The sequence below is a fragment of the Aplysia californica genome, unplaced genomic scaffold (assembly GCF_000002075.1).
Source record: "Aplysia californica isolate F4 #8 unplaced genomic scaffold, AplCal3.0 scaffold00100, whole genome shotgun sequence".
NCBI classification, from domain to species: Eukaryota; Metazoa; Mollusca; class Gastropoda; order Aplysiida; family Aplysiidae; genus Aplysia; species Aplysia californica.
In genome coordinates this window covers 1410256-1430957 of record NW_004797370.1, presented here as the reverse complement: position 1 = coordinate 1430957, position 20702 = coordinate 1410256, and the positions used below count along the sequence as shown (strand labels likewise).

Here is a 20702-nt window from a genome sequence, read left to right as displayed (position 1 = left end):
TGTGGTGGGGGGTGTGGGTTCAAGGTGTGTGGTGGGGGGTGTGGGTTCAAGGTGTGTGGTGGGGGGTGTGGGTTCAAGGTGTGTGGTGGGGGGTGTGGGTTGCTCACGTTCAGGAGCAAAATCATGAAAGATTGTTATTTACTTTTTGTCTTCAGGCAAGTATGTAAAGACCAAGTTAGTGAAAGAGGTAAGTCCTTGTAAAATGTTTTACACTTTTCATTCATCCTTGTCAGGTATTGCAAAGGAACATCATCTGTCATTTTCCTTTGATAAGACATAGCAGTTCATATTCCCACAGTCATGACTTTTCACAGATTTTGATTTTTTATCCAATTTGTAGAGAATTGTTAATAGCCAGTTGGCTTCATGGCAGAGAGACCGGAAAATTCTTTTTTTCACTTCCTAGCACCCTTCGTTTATTTTGATGTCTCTTAAGTAACAAAGTATTGGTTTTTAAGTCAAATACTTTGAGAGAATACACATCTTTACTATTCCCAGGTTCAAATCAGTCTTTTCCGCAACTGGTCATTCCTATGGCTTGTGTTCTTTTGTACTGTTTATGTGACCCAAGCATCACAATGAGTTGATTTATTCAGAAAGATCATCTTGAAATGTTAGCAAATACTGTTTTCAAGAATTTTTCATTTTTTAAACAAAGTTTGTGTGGTTAGTGCGCTCCAATCCTCTTTTTGTCCATGTTACTACTTCACTTACCTGAAAAATGTGACCATTATGCTAACTCGTTGTAAACCATCACTAAGTAACATCAGCATTTCTCTATCGCTTAATCTGTATCCCACTCAATGTGAATGGTAACTTTAAGAAGATCTGTGTGATAAGCTGTTGGGAAAAGAAGTCTGTGAATATTTTTGAGGTCTTAAAATCAGAGTAATGAAATCTCTCTGAAGGAGTTCAAAACTGTACTGTCTTTCCCTACAGCTGAAGAAATTTGATGATTTTTGTGCCGTTGTTGACTTACTCTTGTTATGTTGTCTTATGACGATATCTGGACAACCCACCATGAGGTATCATCATTGTTGGTTCTACTGTGATCAACACTCTTGATAACTTGTATTGAATTATGCAAGTGTATGATGTCCATGGCTAATTGAATTATTCTTTTTGTCATGCAGAAAGGTCAGCATCTAGACGAATTCCTGGTGAATTTCTTATCCTCAACCGAAGCTCCAAAACCTCGTCCAAGGTAAATATAATGTTTGTTTATCATTTGTCTTTGCCATTAGCCATGGCCAGGCTTTTAATTTTCTTGCCGTAGGAAATTTCCATTTTACAGTGAAAGCTAAAGAAAAAGAAAGCTTTGGGAGTTGAATGTTGAAGAACTAGTGTATCCTTTCTGATAGCTGAAGAATTTTTTAAGCTTGTTCAATTATTAACCTGAAACTTCTCTCATTGTCATAATTTAGGTCTATGAGTCTGTTCTACTTTGAGAAAGCAGTTTTTTATTTAGATCTTGAATGGATTTATATAGTAATCTAAATTAATGTTCATATGAAAGAGTGTCAGCAATTAATGGGAGAAATGTTTGAGAAGTCAATTCAAAGTTAGATGTGGAAAGAGGATTGATCTCCCATCAGTCATCATTTAATCTCTTAACTCTTGTCCTGCATCTGTGCTGAGATGCGAATCTTATCAGCAACCAATTACGTCGGACGTTCCAGGCAGGCTGCCGGGGTCACTCAATGTGTACTGTTGATGTACTGCAAGCGGGCCAGGAAAAGTGTGTTTTCGCCATTAATACCGTGGGAGTGTGTTAATCGTTGATGAAAATAACACTCTATTTTATAGCTTTCTATTTATAAACTGTTACGAGACATGAATAACCCCCTCTCACAAGCTGGTCAGACATTACGAGAAGTTACGCCCATTCGAATAATCTTCTAGACCTTCTTGTTGTTATGAATGATCTCAGGTTCGAAAGGGGATAATATAAGTCAATTTCCGAATGTTTTACGCTCAAAATGTTCTTTTTACCTGCAGAATGGTATTCAAAATTATCAAACAAGCTTATTTTTTATAAGGTAGTATCATTTCATACAAAATCAAGCTCATTTGAAAGATATTTTTTTAAGAAAAATGGAAGTCTTGTTTCTTGACTATCCTTTCGAGCTCCTCATGTCTAAGTTTGTCAATTTGTTCTAATTTCATTGGACGAACATCTAGAGCTACCGACTTGGAGTGTTTTGAATGAGACGTATGCCTCGGTTACGAACCAACGCAGGCGATTTTAGAAGTAGGCCACATACGCACACAAACTCAAGCAGACTGACACACACACACTTGAGCTGCGTGAATGCGGGTCCGACGTAGGACCCGAATGGAACGGAGATGATGCTCGGCGCACATGCGCTGAGCCAGGGGACTGGCGCGGGACGGGAACGAAGACGAGGTGTCGAAATAGGCTTATCGGGCGACATAAACCCAGCCCCCGCCGGACGAAGGTTAAAAACAAGTCTCTCACAAAATCAGCAGTAGTTCCTTATAATATTGGCAACTGAACAGTTCCTTTTGGCATAGCATCAGAAGTATTTTTTTGACTTTTGACTCCTTTATACATTTTCAGGTCAAACGGGGGAGGTAGTTCTCCAGAATTGTTTTTATGCTTTCAACTCTGATCTAAAAACACATTCATTTAAATCCCATTTTACTAATTAGTTTTTTTGTTCTTCCAAGAATAAGTGTTATCAGTAGCCACAGTGATTGTCTTTTTGTGTATGTGTTTTTCATTAGATTACGAGTGTATGTGTATTTGAAAGAATTGTTGTTAGTTGAATTGGCCAGTATGGATGAAACATTGATTGAAGTCTTTATTTTATTGTAAAGCACCTAGAGCACTGGGAAGTGGGTGCTGTAGAAGTGATCTTTATTATCATTATTATTAGTTGTAATTTTATATCATGCTATGTAATAATCTATTTATCAAATAAAAATGCTATTATTTAAATTTATTTTTGAATGCGGCTAATAATTTCTTTTTTATTGTTTCTTAGTTTCTTTGTTATAATTTTCTCGCACTTGCAGCAAGTTACCTCGGCGAGGTTCAGAAGCATCTTTGCTGTCAACCTCTAGTGATAAGGTAGGAATTACCTCCTTTCCTCACCCTTTTCAAAATTTTTCACTATTTGTTGTCATATCTCAGGAGGGTCATATCGCTGCAACTTAATGTGTGCTTTTTGGGGTTGAAATGGAAAACAACAGTTAAGTGGCATATGGCTTGATGGCCTCTGTGAAGCAGCTGGTTAAGGGACTTTGCTAATGTGTGAAAATACTGAGATCCATTGGGGTCCGAATTTTTGTTGGTCTTTGAGATGTCTGATACTGTGTCAGCTTGATTTCTCGCTGGGGAACAATTGCTTGGATTGTGACATAACCTATATTATGTTCAATAACGCCTTGTACTTCTCCATTTGAATCAAATTATGTTGTAGATAGAATAATGTGGTTAGTATTACCAGTTTTTTGTCTTTTTTACAAGTGATAACAAACAAGGAGTATTCTTATGTTTTAGTGAAATCTCTTTGTAAAGTGATGCAAACATTGCTGCTTAAACAATGTTTTGATGCGTGGTTTTTCATTCCTGTTGTTCGCAAAATGGATGTTTTATGCCTTTTGTATCATTTTTGCTGTTATACAAAAGAATTTATCCAACCCTTTTACATCCTTAATAAATTGATTATTTGGTAATATGATTTAGAGTTATCTCAGCACAACTTGTCCTAGCTGCTCAGATTCGTTTTAAAACCATACATATCATCAACTGTCTGACCCTAACTGTATATCCACCAAACAAAGTCCAACATTTCTTTTGTCTCAAATTATGTTATTCGCCACAGTAATTACAATTGATAATACTATACTTGTAAAAAAACATTATACACAAAATTTTTAGCAATTCTGATGGCTTATGAAGAAGAAATTATATTTGATCCACTTTTCTGAAAATTAATTTTCACATATATACACAGTTAGGATCGAATAATATCAGCTATATAAGTGTTATCTGATAAAGTATTGCTGTATGCTTTGCAGGAGGCTGAAAATGTTTCTGTGTACTAGGGTCTTTTGGGGTAATAATAGTTGTAAAGAAGGTAGAGCGTGCTGTAGAGTATATGTATGTGCGATATAAATGCAACTGTCATTATTATTATTATTAATATCAAATAGTTGAGAACAAAAAAAGAGGGGAGAATCTTAGTTGAGGGATCGGGTACTGTCTTGCAAGGAAAAAGTTGTGGCTTTGATTACTGGCTCCTCGTCAAAGGATCTGTACCCAATTTAACCTTAGTGCACTCAACAGCCAATGGTCTTTTGGCTACTAGTAGTGATGGAGCATGTGAATTACAGGGAAATACACCTCAGAGGCTGCAACACTATATATATCCCTTAGGGGACTAAAGTGGAGTATATTGAAATGAACAGACTGGGCGTGAGTTATTGGTTTGAAGCAGAGAATGAGCCTTCTGGAGGATACATGACTATAAATGGGCACTTTATGATTGTGCATGTGTTATTCTGCTTTTGTTTTGTCCTCAGTTCTCAGGCACTCACTATGAGAACAACACAAACCTGGGCTTTTACCCCGCCGACTCCCACCCAGACTCAGTCCCACATACCAAAGAATTTGATGGGGTCTTTGACTCGCTCATATATATTGGTGAATACTTATGCTCGTTTACTACTTGTTCGTCTGCTCCTGCTTCTCCTCTTCGTTCTCCTTTCTCTTCTCCTTCTCTTCATCCTTTCTCATCTCCTCCTTGTTATCTCCTCATTCTCATCCTGTGTCCCGGCTGTGCTGCTTTTTCTCCTCCCCTTGCTCTTCTTTCGTCTCCCTTTCTCTTTTTTTTTCCTTTTCCCCAATAAGGTCTAATACATGTACAGTCGAGTCTGCTCTAGAGACCACCTGTCCAAGACAATCAGCTGTACAGATGACCAATACCCGCTTTCCCCCTTGTGTTTTTTCCCTTTCAAAATGGCACTTTCCAAGACGACCACCTGTCCAAGATGATCACTTTTCCCCCTCGACAATTGGTGGTCATCTTGGACAGTTTAGACTATATTGCTCGAAATACCCACATGTAATTTAGTATTCAGCTAGTTTTACAAAAAGACATAATATTGTCTTGTTTCTCTGTTGCTGTCTTTTTTGTCAAACTGTCCATGAATGTCAGTGTTTTTCTTTTTTATGTTTTCTAATTGAAACTATTATTTAAATCCTTTTCTGATTTTAGCTGTGATGTTGTGGTCTTCTCTTGACCCTTCTTATCTGTTATACTACTATCAAAGTTTGTTCCCAGGCAAACACTGCTGAACAATGTCTGACTATAATATACCAGTTCCAATATCTTACAAACTGACAATTCCGATCAGGGGATAGGAGGTCAAGAACAAGCTTATTATATCCTTTAAAATTTGTTTTTATATTGTTTTAGCCCAAAAGTACTGATACATCTGCAAATCATTTTAAAGTCTAGAAGCTGTCTACACGAATCAGTGTGTTATGTTCAAGTGTCTGTGGTTTTATAGATACTAGAAGCTGTTCGCGAGGAATGCATTGTGTAAAATTTGTTACCTAAGCCTTTAAGACACTATACTTCTATGTCGATGGCCCAAGTTAAAATTTTTGTATATTTTTGCATTCCGCGCTCTTTAGAGGATTCACTCTACCCTGTAAAAGAAGATTTTTAAATTGAAGGTTTGCTTGTTTATATAAAACGAAAGATTCGTTGTGAAAGAGATGTAAAATCTGAACTCAAACTGATGGTCCTTGCTGTACACATGTTTCTTAAATTTTCAGCCAAGGAAGTGTACAAGTGTTCTTCATTGGTGTGCCAGCTTTTGCTCACAGCAAGAATCTTGTTCAAAGAAACTATTGAGAGCTATCTAGACTGGTATTTGGACCGACGGATAACCCAAGTCACCCAGGAACACCGCGTGGTTTTATTGATACATTTACTCAGAGGTGAGTGGATTTGTGTTAAAATATATTTTTGTGGTGGCTTGGGAAAACAGCATCACCTGCCTGCTGTTCTAAACTGGAAGAGAATAGTCTTTCTAAATTACCTAGTAAAATTTGTTTATGCTATTATTTAAATAGAGTGATTTGTACTCAAACTGTATTGGCATGTTTGAGACAGAATAATACTATTCTGATAAAAAATATAGTTTTTAATTATGTTTTTAACTAAATGCTTTTTTTTTTCATTTTGGCAAGTAAAAATATAGTATACCAACAAAAAGTTCCTTTTTATTCAAAGCTTTTTATTTAATTGAAATTGACCGTTTTTTTAAATTAATAAGTTAAAACTTCTGTCTACATTACTCTTGTAAATCCACTGTTTTCTTTTAACCTTACATAAAGCTTTGGTCTCAGCTAATTCACCAATACCTCTTGATTTTAAGCATTAGCGTCGCTTACAGGTTTTGTCAGACAAATATTTGTTTCAGAACACTCAAAATTCACACAATTTCTCTTTTCCTTTACAGATGTCCTCTTTTTTGACAAGGATCCTCCAAGGTATGGAATGATTTTGTACAGTATTCTACACTGCTTTAACGATAAAATTATTCTGGTTTCTGTTTATTTACTATTTTTGTTTACTTAGAGGTATACAGTTGAATCTGTCCAAGACGACCACCCAAAGTTGAGGAGAAAAATAGTCCAACTTAAACAAGAGGTCTTCATGGACAGTGCCATTATAATTTAGATAAAATGTAAGGGAGAAGTGGGGGGGGTTGTGATGATGATTGTCTAGGACAGGAGGTCGTTACAGTAGTTTCGACTACTTTTTAATCATTAAAAAAAAAAATTTTCACTTTGTAGAAGGTATACATCTTAGTTCAGAACACTGTATTGGCTTTCTATTGTTCATTTCTAAAGATAGATAAATTACCAATGCCACTTAATGTTGAAAAGAAAGGGAAACAGAGTGATCATTGTTTCATTCTTTGTGTTTCTAATTCATGTTGTCAAAAAGCATTGTATGAGAGAAGTGGAGCTTGAGAGTAGACTTCTCTTCATTATTCACCTTTTGTGACATTAGAGATTTATTTCCTAATGCATGTACTGTTTTATTTCTTCTTTTCAGAACGGATGAAGACAAGAAGCAAAGATATGACCAAGTAGTGAAAGAATTTTTGGAATTTATACCAGGTAATGCTCATAAGTTCATACCACTGTAATAATTTAATGGGGTTGATAAGTTGTCATCAATTTAATAAGAAAATAACAGTTTAGTTTCCAGAAAATAAGCTTTCAGTTTTGGTCAGTGTTATCCTAATTGCCGAACAGGCTTGCATAAATACAAATGTAGAAAACAAGATATGTCAAGTTTTAACCAAATCGGAGACATGGTCACATTGTTTTGTTTTAGTAAGAGTTTTACTGCACTTCCAACACAGATAAGTCATATAAGTGCTGAAGATTAGAGGTGTCACAAGAGAGTAACAAACACAAAAAAGGTAGCAGAGAGATAAGGACAGTAAATGATTGACAGGAAAGAAGAAACCAACCACCTCAGAGCATCTGCCAATCACCCACCGACATGAACTCATGGGGACATATCTTTTGATGTGCACATAGAGGCTGCACTTGTTTAGTGGTCAGTGACCCAAGGCTCATGAACAGTGTCCACCCAATGTTTGTGACTCTGCTTTTAATTTGGGAACTCCCTGGGGTGCATCCTTGAGCAAGACACAATAGACCTGTGCCAGGCTCAAGAAATGTTTCTACACTGCAGCAACCAACAGTTGTGAGGTTGTGGTACTGTATATTATTATGGTGAGCGGTGGCTTTGCAGTTTAATATTGAAAATATGTCGTAAGTGGTTGGTGTGTGCAGTTGTAAATTTATGAGTGTACTTAATGTTAGGTTTGTGCACTTGTAGATGTATTTGTTGTTGTTGTTGTTATAGATCCAGCAACAGCTGGGCTCTCGCCCTTCTGTCCAATGCCATGTAGTGATAAGTGCAGGTCTGCTGCAGTTGCTGTAATGTTCCATAGAGTGTGTTGTCTATGTTAGGTCTCGGAGGGAGAAGGGTAGCTCTGATGTCATTTAGGGCTGTGCAGTGGAACAGGTGATGCTCCACAGTCTCATATGCATAGTCACACAAGGAACACATTGGGGGAAGTTCCGGGGTAGATGTGTAAAGAGGTGGGTTTTTGATGTTTTATATGCATAGTAAATGATGTGTTTGTGGTGTTATATATAAATAAACATAACAGAATGGACCTGTTTCAAGTTGGGTGAAACCCTTTGAAAGGCTGGAAATAGAGAAGGATGGAGAAAAGTGGTTGCCTGATCATCGTTGGTGCCCCAATAGTCATCTAAGACTAAGGAAGAAGAAAGAAAGAATATTTGTAAACGTGGTGGCTTTGTCCGATTGTAGATATACTAAATGGTGGAATATTATACAGAATGTGGCGGGTTGTAATATGTGAATTTTGTATGTCTTAATTTATAATAATTATGATATGCCTTTTTAACTCAAATTTTCCCTCGATGAGTTCTTTTCTTTCCAGTATTTCTTTCTGGGTTTTTTCATTACTTCACTGTATTATTTATATCACTCCTCCTTGCAGGCCCAGTAGCTTCTACTATTGGCGTCTCAAAGACTACAGAAGGATGCACACTCCTGCTGCAAATCTTCCAGCAACCAAAGCTCAATAAGCAGGTATTGTACTGGTTTTGGTTTTATTTAATGTGATTCAGTCCACTCTTGTGTTGTAATCATTTATCTTGTTCTTTTGAGCTTAAACTTCTGCCTAATGTGATGTGTTTTGTATGAGTTTAATGCCATACTAGAACCAAATGGATCGGTGGTCTAGTGGTAAGACTGCGAAGCTCAGGTCAGGGGTTTGAACCCTGTCGTGGGACTGAGGTTGTGTCCTTTGGAAACGCACTTTACAGGAATTTTCTTCACTTCACCCAAGTGGGAATGGATACACGGCTATACAAAGCAAAAATCCTAGTCAGTTAATGGTTGAGCATTTGGTTGGCTGCTTGCACTGTGTGCTTCCTGGGAAGCCGAGAATGTTTCTAAGTGTTCTTGGGTCTGTTGAGGGTAATAATAGTTGTAAAATTCGTAGAACAAGCTGTGGAGCATGGATATGCACTGTATAAATATAATTGGAGGGTGTGGTGGCGGAGTGGTTAGTGCACTCATCTCCGAAACGGAAAGTCCAGGTTCGAGCCTTGATTCTGACACAGATTTTTTTCGCCCCCTTCTGCGCACCAAGCAGTCATGGGTACCTGACTTCAAGTTGGGAAAGTAAAGGCGGCGTGGAAAGGAACTGGCCACCCTACCACAATATGCCGAAAGGCCAGGAAGTTGTCTCACTAATATGGAGATCCACAATGTCCGGATCAGATGCTGGAACAATTTAACTTTTTAGGACCCGCATTTTTTTCGCCCACTACCCACCCAGCAGTAATGGGTACCTGACTTCGAGTTAGGGAAGTAAAGGCAGCGTGGAAAGGAACTGGCCATCCTACCACAATATGCTGAAGGCTCAGGAAGTTGTCTCACTAACAAGGCTATCCCCAATGTCCGGATCGGATGGGGGAACTACTTTACTTTACTTAAATGTAAAAATTAGTATTATTATATTTAAAAGGCATACCCTTTGTGGTGATGTTTTGAGCTAATTTTTTTTTTGCCAGACTGGACCGTTAACCTACCAACTAATACAGTTGAGAACTTTGCAGAGGTCATAGTAACTGTAGATATATATTTCCACTCTCACACCTGTGTTGTTGTGTAGTGTATAAGTGGCACCCCACCACAGGGGAACTGCAGCTCTTAGTAATGAGCTCTGTGTATCTCCTGGGTCACTCCGGATATGTGGTTTGTCCTTGTGAAAACTGGAAAACAATCAATGGTTGCTGGTAGAAAGCTCTTTGACCCATATTTTGTTTCGATTTCAGATGAGCTACATGCTGCTGGACCTTGTCATTCTGGAGCTGTTTCCCGACCTGTCCCTCCCTGTTCTTGAGAAGCCCAGAGATGAAGAATGAGATGATTTTTAACTTGTTTTATTTAAGCTAACGCTGGGACCCCCAAACCTAGTGACTCCGGAATGTATGTCGACTGACTCCTCATGCCACGCTCAAGGCTGCTTTTTCTGAACTGGGACCCGTGCAGTTTGATGTCATGTAATTGCAACCATAGCATGTGTTACTGTAAAATGTTATGAGTGTACAGAGCTGTTGTTTACAGCTAAGAACTTTAGAAACTACCGAAGACAAAAGGTAATCAGGAAAGCTGTTGTGATCACACTGAACGGATGGTTCTGATTCATTCACACAGGGAATTCCTCTCTACTGTGTCCCAGTAGGCCCAGTGGTGCTGACTGGCCAAGTCGAAGCAGCTGGCATCCTAAATTATCTATGATGTGTCAGTAAATGCAGACAGCTACAGTGAGAAATATGATACATACTGGTAGTTAGTTTATTTTCAACACGAGAAATTTTCTTGTCTGAACGACTGGTGATAAAAAAAGATAAAATGATCTTTATTTCCCGTTTCCCAAGAAATTTGTTTTAGCAGCATGGAAAATAAAAACACTTTAATTTACATTTTCTGTGTAGAAATGAATTGATAGACTTAGAGTAAATACCCAGTGAAGGTACTGCACAAGCAGAATGGTTAGGAAATGTGTGGCAGATTCAAAATATCCTGAATGTTGTGTATAGCTATGACAATATTGCTTTTCGGGGAGGGAAGGAATTTTTATTTTCATAGCATGAATTTATGTACGAAGCGTGTTCAAAGCTTTTTATATCCTCATGCCAGTGCAGATATTTTAAAAAGATTTCATTGTTGCAAAATAAAAATGACTCTAAGGCTTGTTTCTCTTGCCCTAAGTCTTGTAGCCTGATGTGCAGGAATTGACGGAAAGATGTGGGCTTGTGCGACTGAAATGCCAGACGCCACTTCAACTTGTAATAAGTCCTGAATCTTGGGACAAGAGCATGGGTTGTGAATTCTTTGCAGGTGGATCAACAAAGCGTTGATTGGTCTCAGTTTTTGTTTCTGCAATCTGTTGTTCACGTTGATATTGCCTCAGCCTGTGGATTTGTTGGTTTCCTTTGTCTTGTTGAGTTTTCCTTACCAAAGCTTATGACTGCAATTACGTGAAAGGACGGTGAGGATGAATGGAAAAGGAACAGGAATGACAAAATCTGAGATTTGGAACTAGACTGAAGATGAGTTTTTATTGTTTTTTTATATGAAGTATGAAGAGATATCTATTGAGACTGTTATGAAAGTTTCTTTTTCATCTTGATCACTAGAAAGCGAAAATTGGAGGCATAAAGTATTGATTTTCCTTCTGTTTTATGTCAAGTAAATGAAATGCTGTGCAGTGATGTGATGGAAGTTCAAGCCCTGAGAGTTGTTGCTGTTGTTGCCGAGTCAAAATTGATTGAAATATTATTTTGAACATTATGAGAAGCATAATGTAGCCATGCTAGGACTGGATGTGTTTGTCTGATTTACTAATAGTCTGTTGTTTAAACTCTGGATGCTTGAAGTAGCTGATGTGAGTTGACGACTCCAAGCTCTTCACATTCAGTTATTGAACATTAGGTATTTGTTGTTTTTGGGAGACCTTATGCAATGTGATTTTTTTTTCAAAGATGAGCAGAGGGGACAGTTAACAGCTATACAATCTGATGAAAGAATCTTATTAAAAAGTTGTCTAGTCTTGTGTTGTTGTTGCTGTTGTTTTGGGAGTCCTCTGACAACATGATAAAGTCGAGGGGTTTGCCTAGTCCTGATCATCCATGTATTGGATTGGCTCCATGGAGAGTTGTGTTGCCTGTTGAACTCATGATGTTTTGTTTCTTTTTTCTGTTGCTCATTTGATATTTTTCGTTCTTTTGTCTGTTGTACAAGTTAATGTTTTCATTAAAATTCATTCTTGTGTCTGTTCTACACAGTATTTGAATTTTCTTTAGCTGATTACACACATGATGCTTTTCTTTCTTTTGCATATTGTACAAGAGACGTTTTTCTTTCCTTTGTATGTTATATGAGTGATACGTTATTCTTTCTTGTGTCTGTTGCTCCAGTGATGTCTTTCTTTTTTTTGTCTATTTGGACAAATGATGGATTTTTATAGTGTGTCTCCTTGCCTTAGAATGGCAGAAGTTGTGAAGTAAGAATTATGATATACAGGTTCATACAATTGGTTTTCAGTATGTCATTTTCAAGGTTTTTTTTATCACTTTGTTACTATTGTTTCATTTGCATATTTCTATGGTCTTAGTTTGTATCAGCTATATTAACTTCTCATCTGATTTAAAGTTTCAGCAGATGTTGCAAATAGCACGGAACTGTTGATGGGGCTGGAACTTTTCTTCACTAATACTGATACCAACAGTCGTGAAGATGTTGATTTGTGCATGTATTTGGATTTAATTTTTTTCTTGCACAAGGTCACTGCGCAATATGCGCTGCATGTGCTTATCTATTCTGGCAGTTTTTTATCCCGGAGGTCTGGATCAATAACAACATCAGCCATGAAGTGCTTTGATGTTCTAGTAGGTTTTCAAGTTTGACCCAAGTCAAAGGAATTCTACTGACACAAATTTGTAGAAACTCAACCAAACTTGTTTTTGCCGAGTTGAAAACAGCTTCCGCCAAGAATTCCAATCTTTTCCAGTAAAGTTTCTTCTCAGCACCACTATCAGTCAACCAATTTGACCCACTCCATGCTTTATATTATATTTTTGCTGTTATCAGTTTAATCATTCTACTGTTGGTCTTCATGGTCCAAGTACAACTTGACTTTCAAGTTCCTCATTAGTGTCATCAGGATTGAGCTGAAAGAGACGGAAATTTTGGGATATTCGTGACTCGGCCACATTCTCTGCGGTATACCTGCAGGTTACAATCCACAGCCTCTGATCTGTTTCATTCCTCCATACCTCTGCTGATGAAAAAGGCTTTCTCCCCAAAATCTGGGATCATTTTACCAATTGTCTCTAACCCCCCCCTAGTCTATACCTGTTTGATAAAGTGGGGACAACTGTAGAACCTGAAATTAATTAGAGGCTTGTATGCATTAAAAGAAATGGTTTCTGTCTAGTTATATTGATGATAAGATTTATCTTTATTGTCCGGATCCTGGCACATTGGTATGGTGTTTCACCATGTACACGCGTACACACGCACACACATGCACGCACACGCAGGCTTACAGTCACATGCATAAAATGAAAAGTATGTAGTATTCATCAATTTCACTTAGGTAGTGCGTTATATTGGGGAGTTAATACGTTTTATTGTTGAGAGAAATATGACATTTTGATTTGGCAGTTTTAACAATTCTAATCTGAATTTTCAGGTCACACATGTATTTAATAGATTTTTTAAGAGTTGAAGTTTCTAATTAAAGTATTTTATTCACTGATATCACATTTGCTCATAAGTGTGAAATTACATGTACGCATTGTAGTATTTATGTGTAGGAGACTTTGCGTCCTTTCATTTCTTAAGATTCTTACTTCTATGAAGTCCTTCCCCTTTCATAAGGTATAGGCATGCTTGTTGTGACATGAGCATAAAAGGGCTTTCCATTCCTCTTTAAGTTCTTCTTGATATTGTTGAGTTTGTGTGGAAATGCAAATGAATACGCTGCGTTGTGAAGAGCTAGTCAATTATTTCGATGTTAACGTGTCACTGATACGACCTGACATGTTTCAGTGCGTATGTGTGCAAATTGTGAACAGCAAAGGACATTTGTCTTTATCATTTTTTCCTGTTTTTCTTTTCATTAATGCTCCCACTGGTGTCTGTAGTGTAGGGGTTTAACGCATCACCACTGCTTGCAGAAAATGTAAGTTCGATTCTCGTGTGCGGAGAAGTTTTTTCAAGTATCTGTATCTTTCTGCTGAGACGTTGTATCCCTCTCAGCCTGTCAAACATGATGGAAGCAACTGTCTTCTAAATGATCTAAATTGTGTGGATGGGGGGGGGGGGGGGGGGAGTTAACCATCTATCATATCAGTACTTCTGGCCTGGTTTTCATTCTCGTGATAGTATGGATTTCATCATTTTCAACATGTGCAATAATTGATCACGTTTACTTAGTCTTGAATTTTTGTTGTTGTTTGAAATGCATTGACAATACTCCAACCCACCCTGAAGTTTTTGACTCTATTGTAGTGATTTGGTCTAAAACCGTTCTGTCTCTTTACTTTAAAGGCATCAATGCTTGGTGGCCATTCTATTTCAAATTTCACATGTATATATACTGGTGAAAGTCTTGTAACACAACAAGCCTCAGCTTTTTCCATCATGTGGGCAGGAAGTGTACATATATGATGGACCTGCAACACTACCTCTTGAATACACGCTCCCGCAAATATGGAGCACACATAACTTGCCCATGATCTTTACTGCATGCAAAATATCCTTGGTGCTTAATAGAGGGAATTGCAAGTGTGTATTGTATTCAAATTGTCCCTGTGTTTCGTAAGCTTTGTGGTAATTTATTCATGTGACACTTACATACTGTAGCTGAAAGTACACTCCTCCTATAAGGGACCAGTTTCTCCAGTGTTTTACTTTTGAGAGAAATGGGTAATGTTTCTGAAAAAGAAAAGCACAAAAAGAAATATTAGTGAAAATATGAGAATGCATGTTGACTATTTTTTGGAGCGCAATGATAATGGAAAATGTGTGAGCTCCCATTTTCCCCTATCTTTCTTTCCTGTTTATGCTTCAATCTGCTTGACGTAAGTGTGCCTAACTGCTGTTGTCAATGATGTGCCTATATACCTTTGATTCCTCATGCAGAAGTTTTATTCTTGGTCAGTACTCATGAAGTAGAATACACTGTTAAATGCTTCAAGGCAATGTTGTTTGATACTCGGCATTCTTGTTCGTTTTCACGTGATTTTAAAGTTTGTGTTTTTGCAAGCAATCATAAGGCATTTGAATTGTCTAACAACTGTTATTTTGTTTTGTGGCAGGTTTCAGTTTCTTTGTGTCAAAATTCCAATGTCATGTTACAGTCAAGATCTATTTTTTCATAGTTCCTCCTTTTTGTTGTTTTAATAATTTTCCTAATTCTATGATGTGGAGGGGATGCTAGCAAAGTAAAGCACTTTCAAAACCCAAGTGGTAGGCCAGGGTGAAGGCACTGAGTGGTTTCTGTCACCTGTTGTACACGAAATGTGCATTGTGCTGATGTGCCATCAGTCATACTGTACCTATATTATGGTTGTGAACTTGTGAAGGTTCAGCTTTGCAAATCTGACCTAACAGCTAAATGAAATTGTGAATTTTTAAAAATGTTTGTGGCGAAAGCGAAGATTCAAAATAACTGAAGGTCAGCTTGATAAGAAAGTACCATACACAAGTTTGTTTTATGTTGGTTCCCCCCCCCCCTCCCCCCAGTCCTTTTTGTAGCAAATGTCTTAAAACTAAAACTAGATATGTGCTAACTATAATTTTACAAATTCCTTTTACTTTTCAGATCTGATACTACGGGACATCAGATTTCTTAAATTCCTCAAAACAGAACAAAAAATGTCATTCACTGGGCCTTACCCTCATGCAGAGGTAACTGGAGATTTTCTGCCTATTGATACTATAACCCTTTGGTGACCTATATGAAGTTTACCATTCATCATTTTTTCTTACCCGTCGGACAAGCCAAGATACTACTGTGAAGTACAGCATTTGTCATGCCTTGCGAAGTGTGAGGACATTGGTGACAAATGCTGTACGTCATAGACTATATTCTGCATGTTTCTTCTATTAGATGCATTTCGTCAAATTAATTGCAGATTCGCTTTCGGGAATATTTTTTACGTTAAAAAAAATCTATTCCACATAGATATAGTTAGCAGTATTTGAAAACCAGGTCTAATTATTGGAAAGTGACCACTAAATCTAGTACTGCTTTGTGTCCTTGGGGATCCAAAACTGTGCCCGGTGAAGCACGAACTGACCCTGTGCTACGAAGGAGTTAAGCAGTTTTTCCTTAGAAGATTGCTGTCTTGCTGTTCCTCTTTCCTCTTGAGTCACTGTCTATTTTGTTTGAAAAAAAAACAACAGCTTAGAGCATAACTTCACTCTAATTGAAAATGCTCTTTTTGTTTTTGTTGATAATGGAGGATTTATAGTTCTAATTATCCATTTTGAAAAAAGCATAATTGTTGATACGACTGAATCAGAGCTGGGAAGTCTGTTGTGCAGGGAATAGTTCTGTGTTCGTTTTTAATACCCATGAAATCATAATTTGGCTCTTTGTCTAGTGTTTCTCATCTTGTATTCATTAACTGAATTGCTTTCCTTCAGTTTTTAAACGCCATCACATTTTAATGGAATGAATGATGCCTGCGCAGATTCGGTTGTTATGTAACCTAAATTTACATTTATTGCAGTCTAATTTTCGCAACTGGTCATTTTGTTACAAAATGTGTGGCATTGTTGTACATGTATTCTGTTTCCCAATTATCACTGTTGGGAACAGGTTATGTGATAAGTTAGTTCCTGGTTCTTTATGCCAAGTCAAGTTTAAATGCATTGGCATTGCTATGTGCATTTGGTACTGGTATAGAAGCATTAATTTTACACTGTCTTTGCTTGTATTGGGAATGTGGAATAATCCTTTCTTGTTTTGTTTGGCAGAGGGTTGTTTTTTTTTAGTATAGACTCTTATCTTCTGCAGTATCTGCATTTCATCTCTTGGTTATATAAAAAATATGTAATATAATATATATCAATATATTATATTCTGTAATGCTACCAAAGTTGTGCAAGAGCAAGTCAAAATGTTTTTGCTTTTGAGAATGTTTTGACATGATGAATTTTGAAAGTTTTGAATGTTTTTGTATTCCTAAGTCTGAAACGAGAAAAGGAATCATGATAAAGAATTGTGGTTTGATAAATAAAACTTTGAAATGTATGATTATAATTTTAATAGTGTATTCATAGAGAAGATAGAGAAAATAAAAGGGTACGCTATTCTAGTGTTCAGAAATATACAGGAAACATCTTTTGTTAGCTGAAAACGTAATTTATAATTTGAGGCTGCTTTGGGCTACGCTCTTCAGACGAGAGCATTATTTATTTTGATCCTTGGGGGGGAAAAAAAAGAAGGGAAGACGGGAAGCACCTTTAAATTTAATAAATTTAGTCTGCACTTTTTTAAAACTTGGAGTTGATACACAATTTAAGGACAAAGAACAATAAAATTCAGTAGTTTTGTCCTGCTAATGGAAGCTGTTGTCTATTTTTAGTTGAATAACATGAACCCGTTTTTTAAAAATGCATTTGGGTTGGTTTCGTTTTGGGGTTGTTTTTTTTCACTCTTGATGAGATTTTCTGAAGTCAAAGTCAAAGGAAGTAAATTGTGGGTTTTTTCAGGAGTGTGAAAGAGGAAGTTCAGTGCAGAATGGTTGTGTCAAATGTCTGTTTGTATGAAGCTGACTTGTGTTTGTCAAATGTCTGTTTGTATGAAGCTGACTTGTGTTTGTCAAAGGCATGTTGTGTACAAAATGTGTTGCGCATGAAAAAGCTTTCTATGGTGAATTATTTTGCCTCTCTGCACTGTGTCTGTGCTCAGTTCAGCAATGTTTTCTTTCAAAATGTACTAACTTTTCTAGAAGTATATTCCAAAGTAGGCTAAAGATAAAGATATCTCAAATCCATTTTAAACATTGGGTGCCTCTACTGAATTTTACACATTAACATGCTCCCATCTTTGGTAACTGTAAAGACGTCTTGTTCCTCTTCTCTTCAAGTTCCAATTTGTCTATCTCATGTGCCCTGGGTGCTTAAAGCTTGTCATCCTGCTAGACTAGCGAGTGCTCAGTTAATCGTTTTTCTACAGTTAAGTAGTTTTGCTGATTGCCTGGTTGCTACCTACAGATGAGAGAACTGAGAAAAATAAAGAGAAATTATAACATTTATTGCACATTTAGCAAGGATGTAACATCCTGCCTGATGGAGATAAAAAGACTTGAACCCGAGATCTCATTATTGCGAGTCTGTTGTGTTGTCCTCTTCTTCGTGAAAGTTCTCTTTGGGAAACTGTTCTGTGTTTAACCCCTACAACTTTGGCCACAATATAGTTCATCATAATCTGAACTCTAAAAGTGTTGTGGGAATGTTGCTCTTAATTATTCCACGGACTTGTCCAAGTATGTGATAAAGACTACATTGTTCTTATTCTCTCCCATGCTTGTTGTGTTTTTGTGTCCTGTTTCAATCAGTCATTGATCATTGACCACTTTCATCTCACAATAAAATCTAAATTTTACTTCTAACCATTGTTATTTGAGCTTTTAATTAAATGTGGTGATTAAATTTTTGTTGTACCTGTAAGTGTTTTGCGGCGCTCGTAACTGCCTCTCCTCCTATTTTGTGTTTGTTATTCTCTTGTAACACTTCTTATCTTTGGTACTTGTATGACCTCATTGTGTTGCGAGTGCCATAATACTCTTACTAAATAAAACTAAACCGTCAGGGTAAAGATGTCCTCCTTCAAGTTATGGATTTAACTACTTTTAGAAATTTAGAGCGAGATGAAGGGGGAGTTTCAGAGTCCCAGCTGGCGGGGTCAAGGGTCGCTTGTCCGGTCAAAACTTCTCACATAATAACCTGTCCTCAGAGAAAGTTGCATTTGAAAGTATCAAAAGTTGCAAAAAGTTGCAAGAAAAATTAGCAAAAGTTGCAAGAAAAGTTGCAAGACTTGTATAGCTAAAACAATGCCAAGGAACTATTGGAATACATTGTTGCTATGCTCATTGCAATCAAAAGTAACCAATATGAGTTTTGTTAGATCAAAATCAGAAGTTAAATGTGAACGTCTACCCCCCCCAAAAAAAATAAAAAAATAATAATAATAATAAATAAATAATAATAATAAATAAATAAATAAATAAAAACTGCAAGGAGGTTGCATGGTGTACAAAAACAGTTTGTCCCCTGACACATTCGTCAGGTCCTTTAACTTTGGCTGACGTTAGACAGGTGTGACCAGACAGAGGATGGGAGTAAAGTGCGGGGGGGCAGAGAGAGGGGGGGGGTAGGACAGAGAGAGAGAATAAGAGACGATGGGTTAGGGAGAGAAGGGATAGAGAAAGAGGAGAGATTAGAGAGAGAGAGAGAGGGGGGTAGGTAAAGAGGGGGGTAGGAGAGAGAGAGGGGGGAGGGTTAAAGAGAGAATATGGATTAAAGAGAGAGGGAGAGTGACGATGGGTTAGAGAGGGAGGAGAGATTAGAGAGAGAGAGAGAGAGACGAGGGGTTAGAGAGAGAGGAGAGATTAGAGAGAGAGAGCTAGAGGGGGGGGGATAGGAGAGAGAGAGAGAATAAGAGAGACGAAGGGTTAGAGAAAGAAGATGGATTAGAGAGAGAGAGAAATAGAGAGAGAGAGGGATGAGAGAGAGGGGGGAGGGATGAGAGAAAGAGAGGGAGACGAGGGGTTAGAGAGCGAGGAGAGGTTAGAGAAAGAGGAGAGAGAGAGCTAGAGAGATGGGGGGGGGGGGTAGGAGAGAGATACAGAGGGGAAGGATGAGAGAGAGAGGAGGGATGAGTGAGAAAGATAAAGAGAGGAGGGATGAGAGAGAAAGGGAGAGAGAGAGACAGAGAGAGCATGAAATGGGAGGGGGTAGGAGTAGGACAGAGAGAGAGAGGGGGGGGTCGAGAAAGAGAGAGAAGAGGGGTTAGAGAGAGAGGAGGGATTACAGAGAGAGAGAGAGAAAGGGGGGAGGTAAGAGAGAGAGGGGGGGGGAGGAGTGACGAGAGAGATATTTTATATATATGTATATATATATATACAGAAAGAGAGGGAGGGGAGGGGTTAGAGAGGCGGGGACGAAAGAGAATATTTCTTTCAAGACGAATGGGTCGTTCACAACGCCTACTCTTATTAGTCTTAACTGTAATAAAGGAGGCGTTGGTGGGGCAGTTTGCGTTCCCACACACAAAAAAGTTGCACAGTTTTATTTTACTACATGTACTTCGTCCATCCCCGTCCTACACTGTACAGACACTCAAAGGACTACACTCTCTCTCTCTCTCTCTCTCTCTCTCTCTCTCTCTCTCTCTCTCTCTCTCTCTCTCTCTCTCTCTCTCTCTCTCTCTCTCTCTCTCTCTCTCTCTCTCTCTCTCTCTCTCTACACACACACACACACACACACACACACACACACACACACACGCGGGGGGGGGGGGACAAAAACAACCAACAACGTTGTCTTCGTGGTTATGTTAGTCCACGCTTTTTGTGACGCCTCGTTCACAGTAGGCCTACTCTAAACTAAAAAAAAAAGTGACTGATGAGTAGAAATCGGAGATCCAACAGCCAATCAGCAAACAGCTACTTGGTGAATACAATTCAGTTCGTTCTCTCTTCTGGCACTAAGAGCAGAAATTAATCAGTTCGAAGCTGGTGACATTTCAGGTACTTATGATTCCAGTAGTAAAACTACATTGGACACTGCCTTCCCGTCTCCTGTGCTAATGAAACCGAGGCGATCAGGCGACACATAGAGATTTAGATTCCATTATATCTTAGCAAATGTTCAGGTATGTTATTTGTTTTCGTATTTCTTGATATTGAACCGTATTCCAATTCTTATTATCAAGTCCTCATTCTTCGTCTCTCCCCATTCCTCCTCATCGTACATATTGTGCGTACTGAAAGGTCATTTCATTCCCCTTTC

At 38.0% G+C, this 20702-nt stretch overlaps 1 protein-coding gene across 4 annotated transcripts in view; it reads left to right on the top strand.

Annotated features, from left to right (window-relative positions):
• Positions 1 to 18301, top strand: part of LOC101845083 (sorting nexin-14) — a 56416-nt gene extending 38115 nt beyond the window's left edge. For 3 of the 4 annotated variants that reach the window (XM_035968963.1, XM_013080811.2, XM_013080808.2), the window contains 9 exons: positions 156 to 187; positions 1134 to 1204; positions 3040 to 3094; positions 4552 to 4672; positions 5813 to 5977; positions 6502 to 6532; positions 7104 to 7168; positions 8596 to 8687; positions 9941 to 18301. In XM_035968963.1, coding sequence (XP_035824856.1) covers positions 156 to 187; positions 1134 to 1204; positions 3040 to 3094; positions 4552 to 4672; positions 5813 to 5977; positions 6502 to 6532; positions 7104 to 7168; positions 8596 to 8687; positions 9941 to 10030 — 722 coding nt within the window. In that variant the 3' untranslated portion in view covers positions 10031 to 18301. Of the gene's footprint in view, positions 1 to 155; positions 188 to 1133; positions 1205 to 3039; positions 3095 to 4551; positions 4673 to 5812; positions 5978 to 6501; positions 6533 to 7103; positions 7169 to 8595; positions 8688 to 9940 lie in introns of those variants that run through there. The other variant, XM_035968964.1, reaches the window with a different exon arrangement.
• The last annotated feature ends 2401 nt before the right edge of the window (positions 18302 to 20702 follow it).